This window comes from Saccopteryx leptura, chromosome 3 (assembly GCF_036850995.1).
Source record: "Saccopteryx leptura isolate mSacLep1 chromosome 3, mSacLep1_pri_phased_curated, whole genome shotgun sequence".
NCBI classification, from domain to species: Eukaryota; Metazoa; Chordata; class Mammalia; order Chiroptera; family Emballonuridae; genus Saccopteryx; species Saccopteryx leptura.
This window is the reverse complement of record NC_089505.1, coordinates 225,993,823-226,014,072: the sequence shown is the minus strand read 5'-3', so window position 1 is coordinate 226,014,072 and position 20,250 is coordinate 225,993,823. Positions and strand designations below refer to the sequence as shown.

Sequence of the window (20,250 nt, the reverse complement as noted above, 5' to 3'; positions counted from 1 at the left end):
AGTATAATCTAGGAGGCACAGGGAGAAACACTTTGAGGAACAGCCATCCTAACCCCTGGGCTGAGTCACTCTCCAACTCTAAAGTAAATATTTTTCCTGGAACCAGTAATACCAGCAAAGGGAAGCAGGTCACCACCCAAACAGAAGCTCTCCTGCTGCAGTCAGAGCAAAGAATAGCTTAGAATCAGGGAGCCATCAAGGATATAGTATTGAGTGCTGAGGTCTGAGCTACATCACCACCCCTACACTGTTGAGTGCTCACTGGAGGGTGGGCAGTGGCCAGACACAAGAGCACAGTCCCATCGGTAGGGGCAGAAGCTGGGGGCTGGCCATGGCTGCAGACTGAGATCATGAGCGCAGTCCCACCCATGGGAGCAGAAGCTGGAGGTCAGCTGCAGCTGTGGATGGGACACACGAAAGCGGTCTGACCCGTGGCTGCAAGTTGGGTTTGTGAGAACAGTCCTGGCAACAGTCCCACCCGTGGGGGCAAGGTGAAAGCCGGGGAACCAGCTGAGGCTTGCAGCTGGGTGAGCAAGCACAGCACTGCCAGCAGGGGCCGGTTGGAGGCCAGGGGCCAGCCAAGGCTTGCAGCCCGGGCACGTGAATGCAGTCCCTCATATAGAGGCGAGGCAGAAGCTGCAGCGACCGCAACGACTGCAGTGGCTGGCTGGTGCTGGCAACACCCGTGCCCAAATGCTCGAGATGGCAGCAGAGAAGGTGGAGGGCCTGCAAACAGACCACACCTAGGGAACACAGAGGCCACACCCATTGGACTCCTGTGGCCACACCCTTCTTATAGACAGACAAAATGGGGAGGCAGAGAAATGCAACCCAAATTAATCAACAAGAGAAATTCCCAGAAAAAGATCTGAATGAGATAGAAATAACCAAATTACCAGATGCAGAGTTTAAAATAATGATTGTTAGGATGCTCAGAGATCTTAGAGCAACAATGGGTGAACATAAGAAGCACCTAAATAAAGCGATAGCAAGTATCAAAAAATACATTGAAATAATAAAAAATACCAGTCAGATATGACAAATACAAGATCAGAAATGAAGGAATTAAAAGCAGGATGGATGAAGCTGAGGATCAATCAGCAATTTAGAGGACAAGATAAACAAAAGCACACAATTTGAGCTTGCTATAGTAACAAAGTCTAACCTATGCGGGTGCTCTCTCCTCTATGAGACAAGCCCTTATATAGACTTAGACAATGTTAAAAAAATAAATACAAAACAAAACAAACAACAATAACAAAAAATAATAAAAGCACAGAAGCAGAGCAGCAAAAAGAAAAGAGGCTCAAAAAGTCTGAGGAAACTCTAAGAGAGCTCTGTGACAACATGAAGAGAAACAACATCCACATCATAGGAGTTCCTGAAGGAGAAGAGAAAGATAAAGGGATAGAGAATCTGATTAAAGAAATCAGTTGAAAACTTCCCTAAAGTAATGAAGGAAAAAGTCACACAAGTCAAGAAGCACAGAGAGTCCCATTAAAGATGAATCCAAAGAGGCCCACACCAAGACACATCATAATTAAAATACAAAAATTAAGAGATAAAGAAAGAATACTAAAAGCTGTAAGAGAAAAGCAGGCAATTACCTACAGAGGAGCCCCCATAAGGATGACATATGACTTCTCAATAGAAACATTAGAGGCCAGAAGAGAATGGCAAGAAATATTCAAAGTAAAACAAAACAAGAGCCTACAACAAAGACTTCTCTATCCAGCTAGGCTATCATTTAAAATTAACACCAAAAAATAAGCAATCCAATTTAAAAATGGGCAGAGGATCTAAATGGACAGTTCTCCAAAGAAGACATACAGATGGCCAATAGATATATGAAAAGATGCTTAATGTCACTAATCATCAGAGAAATGCAAATTAAAACCACAATGTGATTTCACCTCAAGCTTGTCAAATAGCTAGCTTTAATAAATCAATAAAAAATAAGCGAGTGTTGTCAAAGATATGGATAAAAGAGAACACTCACACACTATTGGTGGGAATGCAGATTGGTGCAACCAGTATGGAAAGCAGTATGGAGGGTCCTCAAAAAATTAAAAATGGAACTGACTTATGCCCCAGAGATTTCACCTCTGGGTAGATAATCAAAGAAACCCAAAATACTACTTCAAAAGGATATATGCACCCCTATCTTCATTGCAGCATTATTTTCAATAGCCAAGATATTGAAGTAACCCAAGTGCCCATCAATGGACAAGTGGATTAAAAAATGGTATATATATATAATACAATGGAATATTACTCAGCCATAGAAATTATGAAATCTTATCATTTGAATCAGCATGGACAAACCTAGAGGGTATTATGCTATGTGAAATAAGTCAGAGAAAGACTAATATCATATAATTTCACTTATATGTAGAATCTCAAGAACAAAATAAATTAACAAACAAAATAGAAACAGACTTATAACTATAGAGAAGCAGCTGATGGTTGCAAGGTGTTTGGGGGACTGGGTGAAAAAGTTGACAGGATTAAGGAATAACAGTCGGTAGTTACAAAATAGTCACGGGGATGTAAAGTACAACATGAGGAATATAGTAAATAATATTGTAATAACTATGTAGGGTACCAGGTGGGTACTGGAAATATTGGAGGAATACTTTGTAAATTATATGATTGTCTAGCCAGTATATTGTACATAAAAACTAATATAAAATATAAACTGTTATTGAAAATTAAAATAAAGAAACAAGAATATACACAGAAATTTGGTACAATTTCAGTTAGAAGAAAATTTTGATGTTATTGGCAAATACACACACATACATGTGTGCACATACAAGACTGCAACTCAGCCAATGTGCCCTAAAAAGGCCTTGTAGGGTACTCACTGTTCATGGTTAGTGTCTGGTCTGGTTGGTCAGTGCTTTTACTGTACCAGTTATTACATATCTTAAATATTATTCATATATATATATGAAATCATAAAAGTTCCTCAAAATCTTTGGATGGGTTCTGGGGATGTCTACTTTTTTCTCCATAATTTTTTTATATCCTTTAATTTTTTTACAGCTTCCACATGCCTATTTTACAGACAAAATAAACAATAAAGTTAATTTCATTCTGGATAAAAGCTTTAGCAGTTTGCCTAAGCAAAAGAAAAAAATCAGATAAGAGCTTCTAATATGGAAAAGCATAGCAAGTAAACTTTTCCTTTCAACTTTGAAAAAATTCAGCACTTTTTCTTCAAAATTGTGGTACCCTCATAGACTTCTTGATTATGGTACCTCCTTGCCTCAAATATCAAAACCTCCTTTTTTTTTTTTTTTTTTACAATCTTACTAGGTTTCTCAGGCAAATGCAATATGTCTGATGGGTCTAGATTTCACAGAGACAGCTGACAAAGTTTTTCATAATATGCTTTTGGTGAAGACAAGGACCAGGAAATATGAACTGGATGCTAAGACACTCGGAAGGGTTTGGATACCCATAGCCAGAAAGGACGGTCTTTAATGAACTCCAATGGCAAACTAGAGTACACATTTTTAGTCCAGGCCTCAGCCTCTGTCCTCAGCCCTGTGCTGGGCAGTATTTAAATAAATGACTTGGATGAAGATGAAAAGCAAGGGCATATCTGTAAGATATAGAGTTGAAGTACAGAAGAAAAATGGAAAATATTTTGGGTGATAGCATGAGAATCCAAAATGCCAGAGAAACTACAACAGAGGTCAATGGCAGAGTCTGCGCCAGGTCCAAAAGCCTAGACACAAGCACATGGTAAGAATGCTTGACTAATAGCAGACTCTGGGATTTGGTCAATGGAAAACACAACATGAGTGAGAAGCATGATGAAGGAGCTGGAAAAGCTATAGGTATCTGCACAGCATTTATAGAAATAAAACATTCAGACTGAGGAAGGCATTGATTTTGTATTACATTGAACGTCAAAGGTGGCAACTATGCAAAGATGTAATTCAGTGTCCCTCACTTTTCTAGCCCTCTCAAGACTTGGTAAAGGAGACGATACAATTGTCCAAGGATACACTAGAGAAAGTTGACAAGGCTCGCTCGGAGGGCTTGTACCATGAGGTAAGAATTTATTTGTACGGGGGATAGAGTAGGGAGGGGGCAGAAAGTTTCTCTGGTAAGGGAGGGAAATGTGGTAGGGTCAAGAAGGAGAGGATACCAAGTAGGTAGTTCTGGAAGCTGTCCCTTTATTGCAACCAGGACTCTTCTTGCTATTATGCTTTTAGCACTTCTTAGGGTTGTGTTCTCAGTGACTGCTCAACTCACTGAAACTGAGTCTGAGAAGAACACAGGCAGCCTAACAAACGTCCCTGAGGGATTTGTGATATTTCAGTCGGCATCAGAAATGGAGAAATGGAGATGGCAGGGAGTTGCTTGCTTTCTCATAATTAAGTGAATGTCCTGCCTACAGTTTCCAGTGTTGACTGACTGAACATTCAACCCTAGCTCTTGAAGCACCAGGAGTTCCCAACTGGCCATATACTAGAATCATTGAAAAATCCTACTGCTCAGATCCTGATCCAGGACAATTTTACCAGCATCTTTTGGTATGGGACCTAGACATCAGGTTTTTAAAATTTTTATTGAATTTATTGGGGTGACATTGGTTAATAAAATTATATAAGTGCACAATTCTATAATACATCATCTGTATGATGCACTGTGTGTTCACCACCTCAAGTCAAGTCCAGACATCAGGATTTTTAAAGCTCTCAAGTGACTGAATGTGCATCCAAAGTTGAGATCCACTGCCCAACACCTGCAGAGCACTTGCATTAAATTCACTTGTGTTTTTGAAACTATAGATTCCTCTGTCTTGTCCCCTAAAATGTGCTTTATCCACTCTGTGACAGAATACAGAAACCATAAATCCACATTCCCCCACCCACCCCACCCCCTGCAACCTCTTTAAACAACTCAGGTGTGTAGCCAGGTCTTTACTTTTTTCCTTAACTCACTCATTCATTGCACACTTTTGAGCTCTTACATTTTTGATCAGTAAGAGACCTGCTCCTTGTTTCATTCCTCTGGCTTCTCTCCTCCTCTTCATTTCTCCTTTTCTCCATTCCAAATTGCCAGGGCCAGGTGTAGTGCTGGACACTGCCCCACAGGTTTGAGAGATTGCCTTTAGGATGGAGTGATTGTCAGCTCATATTTTGCCACATCCCCATCCAATTGCCTCATAGACTTGGGGGAGAATCTCAGAGAAAATTACTTTCCACTCATTTAAAATGGAAAGAATGGTGTGGCATTTCTCCTATGAGAGTGGCAAGGGGAAAAGACAAGAACAACGGACAACTAAAATATAAGGACCATCTGACTTTGTACAGTGCAGCCTAAGCCTAAATCTACACATGAATCATCGAAAAAGCCTGACTCCAAGCAGATCTGGGTCAGGCCCACGTCATTTCTCACCAGGACCAATATGATATTCTCCTGACGGGTCTTCCAGCTTCCTGGGAGGCTCCCTCTCTGTCTATCTACCTTGTATACTTCAAGCAGGGTGACCCTGATTGTTCAACCTCACTGTGAATAAGGACCATGCAGGGGCTTATACAAACTACAGATGCCAGGGCTCCTTCCTCAGATATTTGGTTTCAATTGATCTGAGGGTAAAGCCCAGATATACCTGTTTTTAAAAAGGTCTTCAGGTGATTCCAGAGCACAGCCAGGGTAGAGAATCTTAGGAAAGGTTGTTAACATAGAGCTTGATTGTTTGGTTTGCTCCATCGCTCACTACCTGTTTGACTTTGGTAAAGCACTTATCCTCTCTGGGCTTCAGTTTCTTATCTGGTAAAATGAGAATATTAGTAATACCTATTACTAATACCTCATAGCATTGTTGTGATAGTAAAATATATATATCTAAAATGATATAAACATAGGCATATATCTTTTATAATTCTCCGCTACCAACTGACTTATATATGAAAACTCCTTGTTTTGTCATTCAGTGTAACTTCACTGATACCCTTCCCATGCTTCACTGATACCCTTCTATTTCTACCCAAATAGAACCACTTTGCTATTCAAATCACAAACTGTTGCTTTCCCACTTTTGTCAGCAATTTCCTTAATTTTCAAAGAATGAGTGTCAATGTCACTGTGATGATCCCATATGTGAATTAAGTACCGCATTTCCCCATGCATGAGATGCATATTTTTTTTTGAAAAATTTGAGGTCTAAAAACTGGGTGCGTCATTATAAAGTGGCTGTAGATTTTTTTTTACTTGCATTTCCTGTCTTTTCGCACTTGTTTTTGCACTCATTGTTGAAGACAGTGATTCATCATCAGACACAGATGAGGACAAGCTAATGGATGGGAATTTTGACTGTGATAAGGAATTGTATGAATTTTATGATGAGTAAAACTTGAGTTCAATAACTTTATGTAAGACTTGTTTTGGAGAGGACAAGATGGTGATGGAGTAGGCAGATATACCAATTTCCACCTCCCAGAACCAAAGTGGATTACAACTTAATTTTAAGAACCATCACTAGAAAAAACCAACTTTGGACTAAACTAAGAGGACTTTTCAACCAAGGAACACTGAAGAAACCACACTGAGACTGGTAGGAAAAGCAGAAATGTGGAGAGGGCTGTCCAGCTCCCCGGAGTGAATGGCAGCCCAGAGAGACTTGTGTGGTGGAAAGTGAGTTTAGCAGAGAGGGGAGGGTCCTGAGCCCCAGGAACAAAGCCCCAGCCTGCAAACCCAGAGCCTAGGAGAGGTGTATGGACAGTATTTAGCTGGAAAAAAGTCAGGATACTGTTTGTGAGAAAGAGACTGATTTCTCAGACCCAGGATTCTTCTTAAAGGGACCGCGCAGAAAACCTCTCTCACAACCACTCACCCAGGGCTCCAGGGGACAGGGAGAGAGGAGAGGACCAGAGCAGCAGGAAGAGAGTGTAATCTAGGAGGCACAGGGAGTAACACTTTGAGGGACAGCCATCCTAACCCCTGGGCTGAGTCACTCCCAAATCTGAAGTGAATATTTCCCCTGGAAACAGCAATATTAGCAAAGGGAAGCAGGACACCAGCCAAGCAAGCTCTCCTGTGGTACTTACAGCAGAGTTGCTAAGAAGGAGGGAGCCTTTGGGACTACAGTAGTGAGTGTTAGGGTCTGAACTGCAGCACCCCCACCCACACGGCTGAGGGCTCGCCTGAGGGTGGGGGGGCGGGACACGGAAGCGCGGTTTCATTGGCAAGGGCAGAAGCCAGCTGGCCACCACTGAGGCCCAGGTGTGAGCTCAGTCTTGCCCGGCTGGGGAGGAGGGGACATGCAAAAGTGGTCAAGCCCAGCTGCGGACCACCTACAATCCAGCCTGTGGGGGAAGGGCAGGAGCCTCGAAAGGGGTGGAGACCCATCCTTGAGCAAGGGCACAGGAGCGCAGCCTCACCCAGTGGGAACTGAGGCTTGCGGCCTGATGCAGGAGCCAGCTCCTTCCATGAAGGTGGAGCGAAAGCCCAGAACAGGCGGAGTCCAGCTACTGAGCAAGTGCATGCAGCCCTGCCCTGCCTGTGGAGCCAAGGTTTGCAGTCATCCCGCAAGCAGACTCCTCCCGCAGGGGCAGGGCAAAAGTACGGAATCAGGCAGAGACCCACAGCTGAGCAAAGGTGCTCAACCTTGCCCTCAGGGCCAAGGCTTGTGGCTGGGTGCAGAGCATAACCCCACCCACAGGGGCAGGGTGAAGGCCGAGGCCACTGAGGCTTGTACACCCGAGCAGGTGATCACAGCCCCTCCCATGAAGGAGAGGTGGAAACCACAGCAACAGCCTTAGTAGGCTGATAACAGCAACTCCCATACCTGAATGCCCTAGGTAGCAGCAGCAGAGGTGGTGGCAGGCCTGCAGACAGATCACACCTAGGGAACACAGAGGCCACATCCAGTGGACTCCAGTGGCCAAAACCTTCTTTTACACAGACAAAATGAGAAGGCAGAGAAATGCAACACAAATGAATCAAGAGAAATCCCCAGAAAAGGACCTGAATAAGTCAGATATAACCAAATTACCGGATCCAGAGTTTAAAATAACGATTGTTAGGATGCTCAAAGATCTTAGAACAACAGCCTGACCAGGCGGTGGTGCAGAGGATAGAGTGTCAGACTGGGATGCGGAAGGGCCCAGGTTCGAGACCCCAAGGTCACCAGCTTGAGTGCAGGTTAGTTTGGTTTGAGCAAAAGCTCACCAGCTTGGACCCAAGGTCGCTGGCTCTACCAAGGGGTACTTGGTCTGCTGAAAGCCCGCGGTCAAGGCACATATGAGAAAGCAATCAATGAACAACTAAGGTGTCACAATGCACAACGAAAAACTAATGATTGATGCTTCTCATCTCTCCGTTCCCATCTGTCTGTCCCTGTCTATCCCTCTCTCTGTCTCCGTTAAAAAAAAAAAAAAAACACCAAAAAAAAAAAAAAAGATCTTAGAACAACAATAGATGGTCATTACGAACACCTAAATAAAGAGATAGCAAATATAAAAAAGGACATTGAAATAATAAAAAAAATCAGGCAGAAATTACAAATACAATATCAGAAATGAAGAACACAATGGAAGGAATTAAAAGCAGGATGGATGAAGCTGAGAATCGAATCAGCAAGTCAGAGGACAAGATAAATGAAGGCACAGAAGCAGAGCAGAAAAAAGAAAAGAGACTCAAAATTTCTGAGGAAACTCTAAGAGAGCTCTGTGACAACATGAAGAGAAATAACATCCACATCATAGGGGTTCCTGAAGAAGAAGAGAAAGAACAAGGAATAGAGACTTTATTTAAACATATCATAGCTGAAAACTTCCCTAAATTAAGGCAGGAAAACATCTCACAAGTTCAAGAAGCACAGAGAACTCCATTAAAGAGAAACCCAAAGAAATCTACACCAAGACACATCATAATTAAAATACCAAAACTAAGTGATAAAGAGAAAATACAGTGTATCTGTAAAGTCATGGTGCACTTTTGACAGGTCACAGGAAAGCAACAAAAGACGATAGAAATGTAAAATCTGCACCAAATAAAAGGAACCCCCCCCCAGTTTCTGTAGGATGATGTGGCAGCATGTGCGTATGTACAGATGATTACGTAACACTGTGTATACATTGGAGAAGCCCATGGCCATGCCAGTAGAGATGTGGACAGTACAGAGGAAAGTTCAGTGTGTTCTGTGGCTCGCTAAATTTGAATCCGTGACCAAAGTGCAACGTGAATATTGGCACGTTTATAACGAAGTGCCACCACATAGGAATAACATTAGTCAGTGGGATAAGCACTGGAAGGAAACCAGCAGTTTGGTGGAGAAATTCCATTCTGATAAGCCATCAGTCAGTGACGAGTCTGTAGAGGCTATATGGGATAGCTACCTAAGGATCTCTAAAATATCTGTGTGTGAGCTCACATCAAACTGCACTGAAACAGAGAGAGTTTCCTTTTATTTGGTGCAGATTTCACATTTCTATCATCTTTTGTTGCTTCCTGTGACTGGTCAAAAGTGCACCATGACTTTACGGACACACTGAATAAAAACTGCTAGAGAAAATAAGGCTATCACCTACAAAGGAGCCCCCATAAGGATGACTTCTGACTTCTCAACAGAAACACTTGAGGCCAGAAGGGAATGGCAAGTAATATTCAAAGTAATGCAGAACAAGAGATTACAACCAAGACTACTTTATCCAGCAAGGCTATCATTTAAAATTGAAGAAGAAATAAAAAGCTTTCCAGGCAAAAAAAACACAAACTCTAGAAATTCACTATAACCAAACCAATGCTGCAAGAAATGCTAAGGGGCCTGTTGTAAACAGATCAAAGGGGAAAAAGAATATAGCAAAAGAGGAATACAGTTTTAAAGAATAAAATGGCAATTAACAATTACATATCAATAATAACCTTAAATATAAATTGATTAAACGATCTGATCAAAAGATATAGGGTAGCTGCATGGATAATAAAACAGGACCCATACATATGCTGTCTACAAGAGACACATCTTAAAACAAAAGAGGCACATAGACTGAAGATAAAAGGATGGAAAAAAATATTTCATGCAAATGGAAATAAAAAAAAAAGCTGGAGTAGCAATACTTATATCAGACAAAACAGACTTTAAAACAAAGACTATAGTAAGAGATAAAGAAGGTCACTACATAATGATAAAGGGAGCAATCCAACAGGAAAATATAACTATTATAAATATCTATGCACTTAATATAGGAGTACTTAAATATATAAAGCAGACTTTGATAGATTTAAAGGGTGAGATCAACAGCAATACTATAATAGTAAGGGATTTTAATACCCCACTAACATCACTAGACAGATTCTCAAGAAAGAAAATTAACACAGAAACAGCAGACATAAAGGACACACTAGATCAACTCAATTTAATAGATATTTTCAGAACCTTTTACCCAAAAGTAGCAGCATATACATTCTGCTCAAGTGCTCATGGTAGATTCTCTAGTACAGACCACATGTTAGGGCACAAAAGCAGTCTCAACAAATTTAAGAAGATTGAAATCATATTGAGCACTTTCTCTGATCACAGTGACATGAAACTAGAGATCAACCACAACAGAAAAACTGAAAAATACTCAAACACTTGGAAACTAAATAGCATGTTATTAAATAATGACTGGGTTAACAATGAGATCAAAGAAGAAATAAAAAACTTCCTTGCAACGAATGAAAATGAACATACAACACCTCAAAATTTATGGGACACAGCAAAAGCAGTCCTGAGAGAGAAGTTCATAGCATTACAGGCATACCTTAAGAAGCTGGAAAAAGCTCAAATATACAACTTGACCCTACATCTAAAAGAACTAGAAAAAGAACAGCAAGTAAAGCCCAGAGGCAGTAGAAGGAAGGAAATAATAAAGAACAGAGCTGAAATAAATGACATAGAGGCTAAAGAAACAATATAGAGGATCAATGAAACCAGGAGATGGTTCTTTGAAAAGGTAAACAAGATTGATGAACCTTTAACCAGACTCACCAAGAAAAAAAGAGAGAGGACTCAAATAAATAAAATTAGAAGCGAGAGTGGAGAAATAACAACTGACACAACAGAAATACAAAATATTGTAAGAAAATACTATGAAGAACTGTACGCCAAAAAACTAGACAACCTAGATGAAATGGACAAATTTCTTGAAACATATAAGCTTCCAAAAATTAATCTGGAAGAATCAGAAAACCTAAACAGACTAATTACAACAAATGAGACTGAAACAGTTATCAAAAAACTCCCAAAAAAGTAAAGTCCTATAAAAGTGAAACTAGGAGACATTGATAAGAGTGTGGTGGCTACGGGGGGGAGGGGGGAATGGGAGAGGGAAAGGGGGAGGGGGAGGGGCACAAAGAAAACTAGATAGAAGGTGACAGAGGACAATCTGACTTTGGGTGATGGGTATGCAACATAATTGAACGACAAGATAACCTGGACTTGTTATCTTTGAATATATGTATCCTGATTTATTGATGTCACCCCATTAAAAAAATAAAATTATTAAAAAAAAAAAAAAAAGTAAAGTCCTGGGCCTAATGGTTTCACAAGTGAATTCTACCAAATATTCAAAGAACTAACTCCTATCCTTCTCAAGCTATTTCAAAAAATTCAAGAGGAAAGAAGACTTCCAAGCTCCTTTTGTGAGGCGAGCATAATTCTGATTCCAAAACCAGGCAAAGGCAACACAAAGAAAGAAAATTATAGGCCAATATTCCTGATGAATTTAGATGCTAAAATCCTCAACAAAATATTAGCAAACCGGATCCAGCAATATATGAAAAAAATCATACACCATGATCAAGTGGGATTTATTCTTGGGAGGCAAGGCTGGTACAATATTTGTAAATCAATCAATGTGATTCATCACATAAACAAAAGGAAGGAGAAAAACCACATGATAATTTTAATATGTGCAGAAAAAGCATTTGATAAAATCCAGCACCCATTCATGATCAAAACTCTCAGCAAAGTGGGAATACAGGGTACATACCTTAACATGATAAAGTCCATCTATGACAAACCCACAGCCAACATCATACTCAATGGGCAAAAATTAAAAGTAGTCCCCTTAAGATCAGGAACAAGGCAGGGGTCCCCTTTTCACTACTTTTATTCAACATAATCTGGAGGTCCTAGCCACAGCAATCAGACAAGAAAAAGAAATAAAGGCATCCAAATTAAAAAAGAAGAAGTAAAACTGTCATTATTTGCAGATGATATGATACTGTACGTAGAAAACCCTAAAGTCTCAGTTGAAAAACTACTAGAGCTGATAAATGAATTCAGCAAGGTGGCATGATATAAAATTAATACTCAGAAATCAGAGGCACTTTTATACACTAACAATGAACTGTCAGAAAGAGAAATTAAGAAAACAATCCCCTTCACCATTGCAACCAAAAAAATAAAGTACCTAGGAATAAATTTAACCAGGGAGATTAAAGACTTGTACTTGGAAAATTATAAAACATTGATAAAAAGAATCAGGAAAGATACAAACAAATGGAAACATATACCGTGCTCATGGTTAGGAATAATAAACATAATTAAAATGTCTATATTACCCAAAGCAATTTATAAATTCAATGCAATAACAATTAAAATACCAATGACATACTTCAAAGATATAGAACACATATTCCAAAATTTATATGGAACCAAAAAAGAACACGAATAGCCTCAGCAATCTTGAAAAGAAAGAATAAAGTGGGAGTTATCACACTTCCAGATATCAAGTTATACTACAAGGCCATAGTACTCAAAACAGCCTGGTCCTGGCATAAGAACAGGCATATAGATTAATGGAACAGAACAGAGAACCCAGAAATAAACCCACACCTTTATGGACAACTGATATTTGACAAAGGAGGTAAGAGCATACAATGGAGTAAAGACAGTCTCTTCAACAAATGGTGTTGGGAAAATTGGACAGCTACCCGCAAAAAAATGAAACTAGACCACCAACTTACACCATTCACAAAAATAAACTCAAAATGTATAAAAGACTTAAATGTAAGCCGTAAAACTATAAGCATCTTAGAAGAAAACATAGGCAATAAGCTCTCTGACATCTCTCGTAGCAATATATTTGCCAATTTATCTCCACGGGCAAGCGATATAAAAGACAGGATAAACAAATGGGACTATATCAAACGAAAAAGCTTTTGCGCACTTAAAGACAATAAGAACAGAATAGAAAGACAAACTACATAATGGGAAAACATATTTGATAATACGTCTGATAAGGGGTTAATAAGCAAAATTTATAAAGAACTTGTAAAACTCAACACGAGGAAGACAATCCAATCAAAAAGTGGGCAAAAGAAATTAATAGACACTTCTCCAAAGAGGACATACAAATAGCCAATATGCATGTAAAAAATGCTCAACATCACTAATCATTAGAGAAATGCAAATTAAAGCCACAATGAGATATCACCTCACACCAGTCAGAATGGCTCTCATCAACAAAACAACACAGAATAAGTGCTGGCGAGGATGTGGAGAAAAGGGAACCCTCCTGCACTGCTGGTGGGAATGCAGACTGGTGCACCCACTGTGGAAAAGAGTATGGAGATTCTTCAGAAAATTAAAAATTGAACTGCCTTTTGACCCAGCTATCCCACTTTTAGGAATATACCCCAAGAACACCATAGCACTGTTTCAAAAGGAGAAATGCACCCCCATGTTTATGGCAGCATTGTTCACAATAGCGAAGATCTGGAAATAGCCCAAGTGTCCATCAGTGGACGAGTGGATTAAAAAGCTTTGGTACATATATACTATGGAATACTATTCAGCCATAAGAAATGATGACATCAGATCATTTACAACAACATGGATGAAACTTGATAACATTATACTGAGTGAAATAAGTAAATCAGAAAAAACTAAAAACTATATGACTCCATACATAGGTAGTACATAAAAATGAGACTCAGAGACTTGGACAAGAGTGTGGTGGTTATGGGGGGGGCGGGGGTCAGGGAGGAGGGGAGGGGCATAAAAAAAACCAGTTAGAAGGTGACAGAAGACAATTGGACTTTGGGTGATGGAAATGCAGCATAATCAAATGTCAAAATAATCTGGAGATGTTTTCTCTGAACATATGTACCCTGATTTATCAATGTCACCCCATAAAAATTAATAATGATAAAAAAGTATTGTTGAAAAAAAAAAGACTTGTTTTTTCAAAATTTGGGTTCCCAAATTAAGGTGCATCTTATACATGAGGAAATACAGTATGTGCTATGGTGCATTGGTAATGGGGTTCTGCCATTCACTGTGTGGGGTTCTGCCAATTCACCCACCTGAGTCTCTTCTAGGTTGTGAAGTTATGCCGGGAGTGTCTGGAGAAGCAGGAGTCGGTGTTTTCTGACAGCAATATCTACATGCTGAGAATGCAGAGCATTGTCTCGGAGGTCCTGTCCTACCTCCAGGCATTTGAGGAGGCCTCGTACTATGCCAGGAAGATGGTGGATGGCTATATGTAGGTGACAATCCTCGGTCTCAAATAATTCCTAGACATGTGTCTATTCCAGGCATGCCAAATAGATGGCACACATGTTGCTACCTCTCCCTACTGGCATCAGTAATGGGAGCTTCTGACATCAGAGCCTTTTTATCATAGTGGCCCTAATAGTAATGACCAAATAATTGGAGTTGGTACTCGAGATGAACCTTCTTTGTCATCCCTGGTTTTTCCCAGACCCTCCAGCTCATCTGTCACTTGATGGTGTCTTCTGCTTTTGATTTCTGTAAGGCTAGGTCCAGCTTGAATTTAAGTGCTTAGAAAGGCTTTCTCACTAATAGTCAACACAGAAAATCCTGCAAGCTTTCTTTTATTTAAAAAAAATAGAGGTATCAGCCATTCTTATAAATAATAAAATATAATGCCCTTCCCTTCCCTCTGCAATGTCCTCTCTGTCCACATCGGCTTATGAATTTGTTTTTCTGGCCAAGCAAGTACATTGGTACAAGAATGTTCATTTTTTTGGGAGGGGGGGAGGACATAAGTAAAATGTGAGAAAAATATATAACATGTTAAAAGGAAGCTCTGTTAAGAAGATGCCATGAGGGAAAATACAATTCTGTCCCAAGTAGGACATTCACGGTTTTTTTCTCCTTTGAATTTTCTACTGCTTTCCAGGAAGAAGGGCTGGGCTGCACCGCAGACTCGTGGCTTTCTGTCATAAAGTTCAGAGTATAATCCTGATTCTTTTTCCCCATGAGGACGTGGCTCAAGTGGCTCAGGCCAGAGCCTCAGCTCTTACAGCTTCACTGTGTAGGGTTCTGCCAATTCACCCACCTCTCTGTGCCTCAGTGCCCTCCCAGCAGGCTGCATATGCTTCACAGCACTGGCGGGAAAGCAGATGGACTTCAGTGACAGTATTTTATAAGTTGTCTAATACTCTGCAGATATAAGAAAGGTTGGGATTCTGATTATTTCATATACCCCTACAGGAAACTCTATCACCCCAACAATGCCCAATTGGGCATGGCTGTGATGCGGGCGGGACTGACCAACTGGCATGCTGGTAACATTGAGGTGGGGCACGGTATGATCTGCAAAGCTTATGCCATTCTCCTGGTGACACATGGACCCACTCATCCAATTACCAAGGACTTAGAGGTAAGTAGTATCTGGATGCTGGGCCTCCCTGCCTACTCTGAGCTCTCTGCATAAGTTCCCACAACCTTAGGTGGGACCTAAATGCAGGTGCTAGTGTTCAAATCCAGGTGCCACCTTGACAGTTACTGGAAGAAAACTCCCTCCGCTGAGAGCAACTCTCAGCTGCTCTGTTAGGGATTTGACTCCCTTTCCCTAACAAACTGAACCATGCCAGGTCATTAGACCCCCAGTGGATGTCTCCTGTGAGGGGGTACAATTGAATCTTGGTTACTGAGAGTCATTTACCCCATTGTCTGCCCTTTCCAAAGGGTTCCAAGATAGGTCAGAGACCAATATGTCCTGGAGGTCTGTCATCACTGTTTATGGTGTATCTGCGTCCCACAGGCCATGCGGATGCAGACAGAGATGGAGCTGCGCCTGTTCCGCCAGAACGAGTTTATGTACCACAAGATGCGCGAGGCTGCCCTGAACAACCAGCCCATGCAGGTCATGGCTGAGCCCAGCAGTGAGCCAGCACCAGCTCTGTTCCATAAAAAGCAATGAGGACCTGCTGATGGACGGGGGGAGGGCACCATGGTGGGGAACTGGGGAAACATTCTGGAGGTCGTGAGCTTCTGGGGAGACCCCTGATGAGGCAGTCAGAGTACTGCTCTGTGTTCCCTAGTGTCATTTGGGTTTTTTAAATTTAATTCAACTTAACTCATCCAACAGCCAACTTCATCCTACAAATATTTATTGGGTAGTAGGCCTTAGGGATGAATAAGCTCCAAAAGTAGCTGGGAGGTGAAATGTCAACAGACGATTAAAGTGCTGTGTAATAATAATGCAGTGGTAACTATGGAGGGAGGGGTGCAGTCGAGGGCATGTCTGGTGTGTGTGTGTACAGTGTGGAATGTCATGGAGCAGATGGCATTAGAGCTGAGAGGCAGGTGCTTGGAATCTCAGGCAGCTGCTCACTCACATGTGCAGGTGTCTCTCGGGCTGCTGGTCTCACCCACGGTCTGGAATATTCAGGATTTGGCTGACTAGGATGGGTGATGTCCAGTTTCATTAGGTAAGCGTGGAGTTAAGAAGTGGCTGTGTTGGCCATTTAGGTTCCTTTTAGAGAACTGAAACCTCTTCAGGATGGTGCATATCGGGAAGAGGTGGGGGCTTTGCCCAAACCACTTGAGGCCTCTGTTTGAGGTCTGGTTTCCATGTATTATTCTGAAACTATTTCTAGAACACAGGGAGGGAGTATCTCCTTTACCCAACCTTAATGCCAAACCTGTGATTCCCTGTGATGAAGGGCTACCTGGACAATAGCTGAGATTTTTCTGGCCATTGGCCTGCTAAGATTGAAGAAGTCTTTACAGGGTGAAGCTGAGGGAGAAACTTGGAAACATATATACCTGAAGATCACAGGTCCAGAAGGATTGGCCTTTGAAGGTTTTATTTTGTTACATCTTTACCAGCTTAGACTTCATCATCGGCCCCGTAGTAAATCTCTATTCTCAGTAAGGGCTTGACTTGCTTAATTTATTTTACTGACCATGCTCTGGAGCCGCTGCTCTTCTCACAAGAGGAAATGTCTAATCTGGATTCTGCATAGTGGGGTAGGAGCTCTTTGTAGATGTGACCAACTTGCCTTCATTTTGGGCAAGGCTGCTTGGTTGCCACTCATGAATAAGGGTTATGGGAATCAACCAATCTAGTGTCCTGTTATCTTCTAGGATCCTTCCCTTCTCACCAATATTTTGGGGGATCCTGAGGCAGCACCCTCCATTTGGGGCTATCATCAAGTCTCCTTTACCACTTGGGGCCACCTTTGACCCCAGAACTCTAGCTAACAAGTGATTGCTCCAGGCCCATTATGTCATCTCTGCCAAAAGTGTTAGTTTCTCCATTTCCACCCTTCATCCTCAGAATGACTCACTGCCTCCCTCTGAACCTGTCCAAATGGCTCTGAGAGTATACCAAAGACTTTCTCTAAAAATATGCCACCTTTCTAAAAAATAATTATGGCATTTGTTTTTTCTTTGAGGATACTCCTTCCCTAGAAGCTTCCACAGCCTTAGTGCCACAGGCCTGGAGATGGCATCGGCATTCTCCCAGGACCCAACTGGCACATTCAAATGCTCACCCTTCCACTCTCACATAAAACCTGCCCCCATGCCTTCTCTCCTTCTTTGTGACTGTTGTCTGGTCAGTCCCTATATTCATGGTCTTACTTTCCATTCCCTCTTCCTCAAACTTAGTGTCTCCCATGTCCACGTCCCCCGGTCATCTAATCCTCTTCCTTCATAGATTTTTTTGTTTACCTGGTTACAATTATCTGTCTATTTTTTCAATTAATACTCTTTTCTGACCACACCCTGTCCTTACCCATACGTTTTCCATTTTTAATGTTTACATTTATGGTCATTGCTTCCAACCTTTTCACCTCTTTCTGTCTCTTTTTTCCACCCCAAATTACTATAGATGTCACATGTACTCTGTTTCACACTCCTCCTGTCTTCACTTCCAGATCAGCCAGTTCTTCAGCCCTCCTTCCCCTTCGCCCATTCTCCTTTCCTGCCTGACAGAGTCCCAAACCTGGATTGATTCAGCTGTCTTGTTTTCCTCTACTGCACCTGGAGATGCTGAGCACGGCTAGGCAACAAGCACAGCCACAGGTACCTCAATGGACTCCTCCTCTCCAACTCAGCTGGTCCCTGGCTGCAGCCCAGAAGCAGTTCATTGGCTTTCCTCCCTTGTGCCTAACAGCTATTTCAGGCCTTCACTTCTGCCTTCAAATCCTCTGCTTTCAGCTTCTCACTTCTTGCTCCAAGAGAATACAGAGACCGAAACAAGGGCTTCCCTCAGTTCCTCTTCCTACATTCACACACGTCCTGTCTGCACCCGGCCTCCTCTCCCCTCCTCTTCACCTGAGCTCCTCCCTCCCCTAAGTCCTTGGGGCCTTGCTTCACCTGCTACTCCTTCTCCACCCTGGATCCTTGACATTGTTCTGTCCCCTGGCTTCTTCAGTGCAGTCAATGAACGTGTTGGGGATAATCTTCAGTAATAATCTTTACAGCTGAGTATTTTTTTTAAAAAAAGATTTGTCTCTCACAGTTATTATCTTCTTTTCTTCACTTTTGATTTCTTCCTGACACCTCTGCAGCCTGGCTTCCTGAACTGCACTGAAATAGATTTCACCAGGGCCAACTCTATGGATATTTTTAGTCCTTGCGTTATGTGGCATCTCTGCATCAGTTGACACTCCCAGCGCTTGATTTCTGGAACACTACCTCCTCTGATGGCTCTCAGTCTTCCTCTCTGTCCTCATTTCTTCATGTGCCCTGGTGCATTGGTATTTCCTGTAGTTGATTTCGTTCATCCTGATCACTCTTAGTTTAATTTCATCTAAGTCTGTGCACACTTTCTGTATGAGCTCAGCAGGCCCTTGGTTTCTTCACCACCTGAGTCCGATACTTTTTTGTGTGTGTGTGTGTGACAGAGACAGAGAGAGATAGAGACAGAGAGGGACAGATAGGAACAGACAGACAGGAAGGGAGAGAGATGAGAAGCATCAATTCTTTGTTGTGACACCTTAGTTGTTCATTGACTGCTTTCTCATATGTGCCTTGACAGGGGGAGTGGGGGCTATAGCAGACCGAGTAACCCCTTGCTCAAGCCAGCGACCTTGTGCTTTAAGCCAGCAACCTTTGGGCTCAAGCCAGGGACATGGGGTCATGTCTATGATCCCTCATCCTAGCCAGATGAGCCCACGCTCAAGCCTGTGACCCCTGTGACCTTGGGGTTTCGAGCCTGGGTCCTTTTCATCCCAGTCTGATGCTGTGCCACCACCTGGTCAGGTGAGTCTGATACTTTTAAATTCATATTTCCCAACCTTGCTCTAGGCCCCCACACTCTCTTGAACATTCTGCAGGCACATCCTCAACACAAACTCAGCATATCCAAAACAAGTTGTTTCTCTTTCCCCAACATCTGTCCCTCCTCAGCACACCACCTGAGAATACCTGACTTCTCTGACTTCAGCTGCATCCTAGACTTTGGTCAATCCCATACACTCACGGGTCCCTGAATGACCCATGTTCTCTGCACCTCTCTTTGAGTTTTCTATCTAAAATACCTAAAACCTTCCAACTCCTATTCATCTTTCAGCATACAGTTTAGAAATCACCTCATCTGTGAAGCCTTCCTTGAAGCCTTTGATTCAGCTGGCTGCCTGTCTGAGTCTCCCATGTAACCCCTGAATCCCCCATTGTAACTATCTTAATCATAAAGGCATTATAATTGCCTTTTTACTTCTCTGCCTACTCTATCAGATTGTGAGCGCATGAAAGGCAGGGATTGTGTCCCTTTATTCATCTTTCTATCCCCAGAACCTAGCACAGGTCCTGAACTATAGTAGGTGCTCAGTTAATGTGTGTTGATGAATGAATGAATGAATTTGCTTGTCTCAGAGCAGAAGAGACATGAACTGTGTATTTTGAGGTTTTTATGTTTCAACAAAGCCATTAAATCCAGTTTCCAAGCAACTATGTGTGGCTTCTTTCTTTATGACAATCATTTATTTTGTTTTATTTTATTTTATTTTATTTCACTTCATTTTATTTTATTTTAT

General features: G+C 41.7%; 1 protein-coding gene and 1 non-coding gene across 3 annotated transcripts in view; both read left to right on the top strand.

The window, feature by feature from the left end:
• The window catches only part of SMYD1 (SET and MYND domain containing 1), a 54,064-nt gene extending 34,940 nt beyond the window's left edge, over window positions 1–19,124 (top strand). For both annotated transcript variants that reach the window (XM_066377748.1, XM_066377747.1), the window contains 4 exons: window positions 3,973–4,065; window positions 14,335–14,498; window positions 15,473–15,641; window positions 16,026–19,124. In XM_066377748.1, the coding sequence (XP_066233845.1) occupies window positions 3,973–4,065; window positions 14,335–14,498; window positions 15,473–15,641; window positions 16,026–16,184 (585 nt within the window). In that variant the 3' untranslated portion in view covers window positions 16,185–19,124. The remainder of the gene's footprint in view (window positions 1–3,972; window positions 4,066–14,334; window positions 14,499–15,472; window positions 15,642–16,025) is intronic.
• On the top strand, window positions 1,096–1,219 carry LOC136401571 (small nucleolar RNA SNORA28). Its single transcript, XR_010750597.1, has one exon. It is a non-coding gene; the product is annotated as a small nucleolar RNA SNORA28 (small nucleolar RNA).
• Window positions 19,125–20,250: the final 1,126 nt, after the last annotated feature.